The 8605-nt window shown below is 36.7% G+C and overlaps 1 protein-coding gene across 2 annotated transcripts; it reads right to left on the bottom strand.

Moving 5' to 3' along the window:
• Positions 1 to 273: 273 nt before the first annotated feature.
• On the bottom strand, positions 274 to 7227 carry LOC105032052 (myb family transcription factor PHL7). 2 transcript variants are annotated; one of them, XM_010906392.3, is made up of 7 exons: positions 6823 to 7227; positions 5771 to 5988; positions 2179 to 2255; positions 2051 to 2093; positions 1847 to 1904; positions 1262 to 1331; positions 274 to 857 (listed from the first exon to the last, which is right to left on the bottom strand). In XM_010906392.3, the coding sequence occupies exons 2-7, from the start codon at positions 5976 to 5978 to the stop codon at positions 471 to 473; spliced, it is 843 nt and encodes a 280-aa protein (XP_010904694.1). In that variant the 5' UTR covers positions 5979 to 5988; positions 6823 to 7227; the 3' UTR covers positions 274 to 470. The 2 variants fall into 2 exon arrangements, with proteins under 2 accessions (XP_010904694.1, XP_010904695.1); XM_010906393.3 differs by having other exon boundaries at positions 5767 to 5988; positions 6823 to 7024.
• Positions 7228 to 8605: the final 1378 nt, after the last annotated feature.

Here is an 8605-nt window from a genome sequence, read left to right as displayed (position 1 = left end):
AAGCTACCAAACAAAGCCTCAATGCTTTGCTCTAACCATCCTCATCACCTCCCAATAGCCATGGATGACCAGCTAGAAGAAGAAGAAGGGATACTGCTGATTCACCAATCAACACGCAAAACACATGCACAACCATGATACCGTACCCGCTCCAATAAGACCACAGAAACTAGAGCAACCATAAACTTCTTACTACCATCTCCACATAGTGCACAATTGGCTTCCAATCTTTAGTTTCCACTTTCCACTACAAATACTATTGCCATATTACCATGAGGGAAAAAAATATATGTATCTTTAGTGAATCAGTACTTGTACTAGATTCTAGACATAATTACAAATGGCCTAGAGTGCATGAATTATACAATGCAAACATCGATCACGAAAGATTACACATTCCAGTGTGGATGAAGCAATACAATGGAGGCAGGTCCAGCAACCAATCGAGCTCTTTGCTTTGGACCACCATTTCAACTTCTGTTAGCAGTAGCCCCGGCAAGTTGGTGTTCCTGCAGCTCACAATTATTTCCACCCTCTTTAAATTCTGACCCCAAGTCAAAAGAAAAACCAGCAACACTCCTTTCATACAACTCCCGATCCCACTGACCAATGAAATCAGGCTTGGACTCCGATACTGGCATTTCATGCGTTGCATCTGGCGACTGATCAGAAATCTTTTGTTTCTTGAGTGGGGAAGAAGGGTCACCAATGCAGTCCTGTGAAGTGGATGGAGATTCTGAGGGGTTTTGTTTTTCCTCAGAGGCTTTAAGTGCACCAGTTAACTTCTGCTGCTCGTCGATGATTTTTTGTAGGTACCTCCCCTGAGCTTCAATTCTCAGCTGCAACTGTCTTTGGACCTAAAATGATCGAAAATGTACAGATAGAGTTAATGCAGAAGTCGAACAATAAGATGATGAGCTTGACTAAAGTGCCACAAAGTACACAGCCACAATAAGCAAATTGAGATCTCAAGAGGCTCTACAAGACCGTGGGGACCTACAAGACCTAACAAAAGTGGCAATGCAGGGATGAAAGGTATAGAATGAACATAAGAGAGCAACAGATAAAAAAATAAATAAATAAAGATTACTTAGATTTGCTTGTATAAGCATCTGTCATGAAATTTTCACTGGCAATAACACAAAAGTCTAACCTGATTATGAACCTAACTAAATCTTGCATTTTGAGTCAAGGAAAACTGAAAAACAATCAAGATAAATGAGCCAGATGAGCCAGAGTGTCAATTGGTAAATTCAGAAACCTCAAGCTGTTCGTGGAGCCGCTTCTGAACCTCCATTTGCATTTTCAAAGCTTCGTTGATCTGCATTCCTCTGCAGGATGAAATGGACCATAGAATGTTACCAAGGTTATACGCTTCAACAAATGGTCATATAAATATACAGATCGCATCCCTAATATACGAGAGTCAAGCAGTTGGTAGACTACCAACACAAAGACAATCCACAACAATGAACCCCTAAAACCAACTATGGACTAAATTTCAAGTTCCATTGTTAGCATCAGGAGGCAGGTGCAGTCTTTACTTTGCTGGCTACATCTCCCAAGGACTTCACCTGCTCAAGCAGTGGTAATAAGAACAAACAGTTCCTCCTGAACCATTCATCATAACAGGTCAACAACAATAAAGCACGAAAGGTTCCCATTAATCAAGATTTAACCCTACCCAACTTTTTATCATAAAAGTGCATCATCTGATAAGTTTTCAAGGAAAGCCCAATTATGCTTGAGAATTTGGAGGCCACAAAAAACACACCTAAGCTAGTTTTTAAATTTAAAACTAAAAAGAAAAAAAAAACTGCCCATCATCAATCAAAAGGTTACTTACGACGCAGAATCCATGCTAGAGAGGGTATCAGCAGAATCCTTCTTTTCATCTTTTGAACCTACAACCAACATGTTCTTTAGTACGCAATTGATATTTTATTCTTCAAGAGAAAAACAGTTTCAATTCAAATAGCTTTCAAGAAAGAGCTGTAACTAAGAATCTACCAGAGGAAGCATATATCAAATATAAGGGAATAGACCTAACCATCAGCTGGAGATTCTGGTAGATATTTTGCAAGGCGGTACTTCTACAAGAACACCACAAAAGAATCAGTAATTTTCAGCTCTTCCGAAAGGCATCAACCTATCTCAATTAAAAGCAATGGCCCATACCTGTAAGTGGCTTTTGACATGATATATTGTAATTCCTGGTACACCCATTACTCGTAGAACCCCTTTAGGTGTTGCTCCTAAACCATAATGAGAATAAATTATGAGAGAACTGTCTTAAATTCAGGAAAATCAGCAAGACCTTAAAATTACTAATAAAAATAAAATGTTGGATCTACACACAATAGATGGGCATAAGAGGGAATGAAAGAAGTGGAATAACATGCCTTTTAGACATTAATCAGCAGTAAATAAGAAAAATAGATAACACTTCAAATCAGTACAAGAAGGTAAAAAGAATCTGAAGAAGAGAAAGGGCAATGATATGGAATGCAATTCTTACACCACAGATGGTGAAATTAGCAGAAGCTCAGGTAATTTCCATTCAGCATTCATATCTCAAGACATCAATAATATAAATCTTAAGATGTTTATAATTTCATATACTAAAAGCAAATAAAAAATTTTGTCAGTGCAGAAGAGAATATATGATTACAATGACTTTAGGCAATTTGGATTACAAAGGAAATCAATGGACCCCAAAACTGCTACCAACAATGACATTAAGGGTGTGTTTGGTTCGTGACCTGGATCAGAATTGGAATGGATTGGAACGGGAATTAGAATGGTTATATTCCCTGACACATTTGGTTCATGACTAGAATTAGAATCAGAATTGGAATGGGACTAAAATACCAAGTGAGGGTCCGGATTGGATTTTGGAGGATTGGGGCATTCCCGTTCCCCCTAAAATCGATATGGGACAGGGACTCCCCCTAAGCAAACAGCTAGAATAAGAGACACTCATTCCCATCTCCATTCCAGAGCCTAACTCCCTCCAACCAAACATGCCCTTAATAAGCAACCTCGCATTCAAGGTCATGACTTCACCAAAATGCTATAGTTTGCAAAGCTATTAACAAAGCATAAAAATAATGCACCATATGCAATAAATGTCACCTGACGCATAACATAAGTCATTTTACAGCTGAGTAATAGTGAAAGGCAGATTTCTAAACCACAAGCACCTTTATTGCTACAAAGTGCAAGAGACTGATTTGGGATCTTCAACACATCTATCAAACTATGGTGTTTCAATCCTAATGGAGGAATGTAGCCAGAAAAACAAGCACAAACTTTGCAACAGAAGGTACACACTGTATGTTCATCACACAACTATAACATCAATGCACAATGATCATTGAAATCAGAATTTTTTCTAATATGATATTTATCCAGTCAATGTCAAAACTTTAAACTGCCATAAAATTACAGGCAGAAAAGAGCTAATAGATGCATGTACTAAGCAGCCAACATGGATAGCCTTGCAGACTTAATTCTCGGATAAGCTATTCATGAACAGAAATAGGTATTTTTCCTTCTATAAATTCAAAAAAAAAAAGAACAAGGTAGAGACTACTTCTTAAAAAAGCAAACAACATCTAAACAGAAACTTTTGTAAAAATGACTTAAAACACCTAAACAATCAAAGAGTGCTGGACTTTGAAACACTGTCAATACCTTGATTCAGGCTCCCTTTCGCTCATAGGCCACCTTTTAAGACCATCAAGAGTGAGCGAGTGAGCGAGAGAGAGAGAGAGAGAGAAAGAGAGAGAATAAATCAAAATTACTTTAAAACCTACAATGGACTTGCTTCATTTAATAAACAAAAAGCTGATGCTGGATCATAAAAGTTCAGCAGTTTTTCTTTCTTGTCTGCCTTTATTCACCAACCATTTATGACTAACCATGTTCAAACCCAAAGAACTTAGCCAAAAACTGACCAACAATGTCAGACCAGTAAATTAGCATCCATGCTCATGCAACATCACTTAGTTTAAGTACGAACAAGCAGTTCATCTGTTCTTTAAAATTTTAACACTAGACATGCAGCCAAATATAGTTGATAATTAAGTTCAAAAACCATAAACCATATCTATAGGTGGGAAAAATCACACAACTAAAATGCTGGTAAAAGTGATCACATCACGATTTGGCAAAATAGCAAAGCCTCATAACACCAACTTGAAGAAAGTAGAAGCAAAGAAAAATCTCGCCGTCTTTTTTAAATGACATCAATTAAACAAATCTCTAAGATTATCGAAAGCAAAGAATCCCCCCTAGAGAACCATCACCTGATTGCCACCCAATCTTTTCACCCATCTTCAAGCTGACAAATCATAGATAACATTGATCTACATTCTCGCACTCAAGAAATGCACCTTAAAGAACATATTTAGTAGTCAATGTTGATATGCCTTGGAAAAAGGAAACCGTGAGTGAATCATTGCTATGGCACAGGATGGAGGACAAAGTGTAATAAGTGATGGCCCCTTAGATATTAGAAGAAAGCTATAAAGGGAAGAAAAATGAAGAATTACAGAAAAATTTGCTGCCAAGAACCAGACAACTAAAATTCCATGTAAAAAATCAAGTTTTGTTATATTTATCTTGCACTATTCAATCCATTAAACTGTCTATGAAACACAGGAACATGCTCTTTGAATAGAGATCATATCAAAACAAACTAATAGAACCTTTGATCTCTCATTACAAAAAAAAAAAGATGAAAAAAAGAGAAAAGAATAGAGGTCTAATTCAAATTACTTAGTCAAAAGCCTACACTATTAATAAATCAAATCTTAAAAAGACCTAGCATGACATACTTAAGTAGGAGCTGACCAATTATAATGAAAGATACAGCATCTGCTTGTCTAGCTCTGCTTATCGAGACATCATGCAACTTGGCTCATATCCATCTAGATCATATGTTACATCTATCTGTCCAGCAAAACAGATTACGATGTAATGATGTAAACTGTAGAGAAAACAAGCCCCTTTTTGATGCTACATCAATTACCTATGGTACCTGTTATTGCTCTGCAAAGTAGGCTAAATTCTAATCACACATCATGTTAACCAGCTGATAATGAAGGCCCTTGTTCCTCTAAAAATCTTTGGTGTTTTCACATGCCAAACACTTCATCAGATCCCGTTATGAAAAAAAAGGGTGTGGTTATAAGCCACACAGGGTGTAAAGAGAACTTTGCACCCAATGCAAGACTCTAATGGGGGCTGAAAAATGCAAACCTAAATGTTAGAAGTGATCTATGAGGGTTCAAATGCCATCGTACAGAAAGTTGCATGTTTTAGAGACTTCTGACCTATGTACTAGATTTGTATGAACAACATTCATTACCATGATAACAGGATGGAAATTAATTTGGACGAAGGAATGGAAAATTGCAGCAAGGCTACCAAGGTGCTTTAAAATAGTTGTGAGCATTTGCATCTTACACTTAAGCAATAAATGAAGAAACTAGAAAGTTTATATTGCATTCTAAGTTTTACCATCAATATGTCAAATCCTACCAACTCAAATGTCCACAATTATAAGTGTGACTAGCTTGCTCCAGCCTATCCAATTACAAATTTTTCTCTTCCATGATGATAAGGTTACAGCTACAAAACTTTATTTTAACAGTGTAAATACATGATCACTTATTTGCAAACAATATTACAGTAGATGTATCTACATACACTGTAAAGCTACCACTTAAGCCGTAAACTACTGTCACTAATAGAAAATACCCACTATCTGGTCCACCGAGTTGTGTGATTGCATCAACAAAGCGGTCATGAAGATCTGAAGTCCACCTTAGTCGTTGTTTCCCACTTCCCCCAGAATTAGTTGGATTGCTTACATTAGATCCACCCATAACACCAGCATTAGCAAGTTGCTCTGTGCCTTGGGCCTTATGCGGGACCATGGAAACAGTCGAAACTTTCTTTGCATGGTACATTGTGCGAAGACTGCAATTTAGAACATAAAAATTCATTTAGAAGATGATCCAGGAAGGGAAAAAGCATAAAAACATCAAAGAGAATCTGATTGTCAAACCAATGCCCGAAGGAGTCGATTATCCTTCATTTTTTTACAACAATATATCACAGTAAATGAATAGCAAACAGGTTTCTTTCCTCCTCCCATTTGTTATCCAACATTTAAAAGCAGGAAAACTGTTGGGGAATTGGATTGAACATTAGATTTATTACTGACAGCCTTATGGCAATGAAAAAATTTCCAGACTTCAATTACAAATTTGGCAAACCCAATCAATTATAATCACAAAAGCACTACTCCCAAATGCATCTACTTGAACACCATGAACGGAAAGATCATATGGAACTCTTCATGGAGAAAGAATATAAATGCATCACAACTCCAATTACACAATATTACTCATTAACTTCATAGGATGCAACTTACTTCCAGTTCCAGATCCATGAAACTCCAAAAGGGAGCTTTTCGCCTTCTATGCTTTTGCATACAAGCCACATTTCGAGGTTGTCAATAATCCGAAAAACAAATACAAGACAAAACTAGAGAAGCAAAACCAACAAGATCCCGGAAACCATGACAAGTACATGCATTCATATTCGTAAAAACTCCCTAAAAACACTTTATATGCTATTTCGAACGATCCTAGCACGAAAGCACCAAACAAATACATAGGATTATCGTCATAAACAAAATTGAGGAAAAACATAAAAAATACCGCAATCAAAACAACGAAAGAAGCAACTCAGAGTCTTCGCCGAATCCAGAAAAATGGAGGAAAAGAGACGATTTTGATCAAAACCGACCTCTTATAACAGCAATTCACTAATTCTCTCAACTCCCGATTCAGCACCTCCACAACCCATTGATCTCCACACTCATTTCCAGCTCCTAAACCAAAATCCCCCCATGCACCGCACCCGAATCCCCTTCAAACTCAGCTTTCCGATCCAAACAACCAATTCACCGCACTATAGCCCAGATCCAAGGCGGCGAGGCGGCGAGGCGTGGCAGAGAGAAGCCGGACAAGGAGACCGCGGGCCCGCAGCAACGCACGATGGACAAGTAGTCGTCAAACTGGACCCTGGGAACGGGACGCTTAGATGGGGATCCGGAAGGGAAAAGCAAAGATTTGGTCGACGCAGAATTTAAACGGAGAAATCGAGGCGGTGGAAGTGAGGAGGAAGGGACGAGTTAGGGCTTCCGTCCCGCAGCCTTGCCCTAGTTTTCGGAGAACAACTTTCATCAGAGGGTCGTACGGATTGGGATTTTAGAAAAAGGTCCACAGGATGGCGTGCGGAGGACGGTGGAATTGATACCGGCGGATTCCGGTACTCGGTGGCACGGCAGGGAGTTGTAACGCGAGGTGAATCTTAAAATGAGACAAAAGGGGAATGGGGACCGTTTCGGTGTCGGATTTCTCGGTAATATTTGAGGACTAGTTTTAGATAAATGGTGGAGAGAGGACACTGGAAAGAGGACTTTTTTAAAAGCATGGGAACAATATGGGGAGGGTTTGGTCCTTTTAAAAAAGACTATTGGAATCGAAATTGGAGTCGTCCTACCTTTGCAGTATTTGGTTTGTGCCTGATATTAGAGTCAGAATTGAAGGCGGAATAGAGATTTAAATATTAATTAGGAGAAAGTCGGATTTGAATTTTAAGGGGATTGAACGAGATTCTCCTTCTATCCAAAAATTAAAATCAAAATTAAAATAAAATTTTCTTCAATCAAACATTCTTTGTATAATCATTAAGTTAAAAAAAAAATATCAAATTTGAACTGTCCAATTTAAATTCTTTTCTCTTTTCAATATTTTCTTTTAATCCATACTTCTCCATCAAGTAAATCATTATTTTTTAAAAAAACTATTATTCATACGTACATCTCTTGTCCATTTGATTGTTATGAAAATCATTTTGAAATGATAATTAAATATTTATTTTTAAAAAAATATTAAAATATTCTTGTTTCAAATTCAAATTTTTGTATATACTCCCCCATCTTTTTTTCTTTATGAAAAAAATGGCCACTCTATCTTTTTTCCTTCTTCTTTTTTTTTTTTTTTTTTTTTTTTTTTTTTTTTTTTTTTTTGTGAAACTGTCATTTCTCAATTTCAATGTAGGTGTGTTACTATTGTCCCTTAATTCTAACAATTTATTTCAAAGCAACTTGAAGAGTCAAGAGCAATTTAATCATCCGAATTAAACTTTAAAGATCAACATGTAAATTGAAGATACATTGAATTAACAAATCCTTCATTTTAATGAAAGAAGTTTTCTTCAAGAACTTTTATTATTAATATGTCAAAAAGACCAACCATTTATATGATGTATTGGAAGCTTATAGAAAATATGATCCGGTAAATTTGATAAAAATTATATGACAAATGAGACTCAATAACAACAAAATATGTTAAAATTATTTAACTATAACTATAAAAATATGGCAAAAATTTGATGCTAACTCCTTAAAAAATTAGCTGTCATTCATTGAACAATTCGATGTTAGGAGACAAGCTCTACAGCTTATTTTATTGTTCTACATGCTATGATGATCGATTCTGACAGGTGCAGTTAAACATCCATA

This window comes from Elaeis guineensis, chromosome 10, assembly GCF_000442705.2.
Source record: "Elaeis guineensis isolate ETL-2024a chromosome 10, EG11, whole genome shotgun sequence".
Taxonomy (NCBI): Eukaryota; Viridiplantae; Streptophyta; class Magnoliopsida; order Arecales; family Arecaceae; genus Elaeis; species Elaeis guineensis.
This window is presented reverse-complemented; position numbering and strand designations above follow the sequence as displayed.

Excerpts from the sequence above, each read along its gene's own strand:
- LOC105032052 (XM_010906392.3), bottom strand. The coding sequence starts at position 5,978 with ATGTACCATGCAAAGAAAGTTTCGACTGTTTCCATGGTCCCGCATAAG. Across the intron at positions 2,256-5,770 it reads ACAACTCGGTGGACCAGATA|GAGCAACACCTAAAGGGGTT; the intron begins GTGGGTATTTTC and ends ATTATGGTTTAG. Across the intron at positions 2,094-2,178 it reads ATGTCAAAAGCCACTTACAG|AAGTACCGCCTTGCAAAATA; the intron begins GTATGGGCCATT and ends GTGTTCTTGTAG.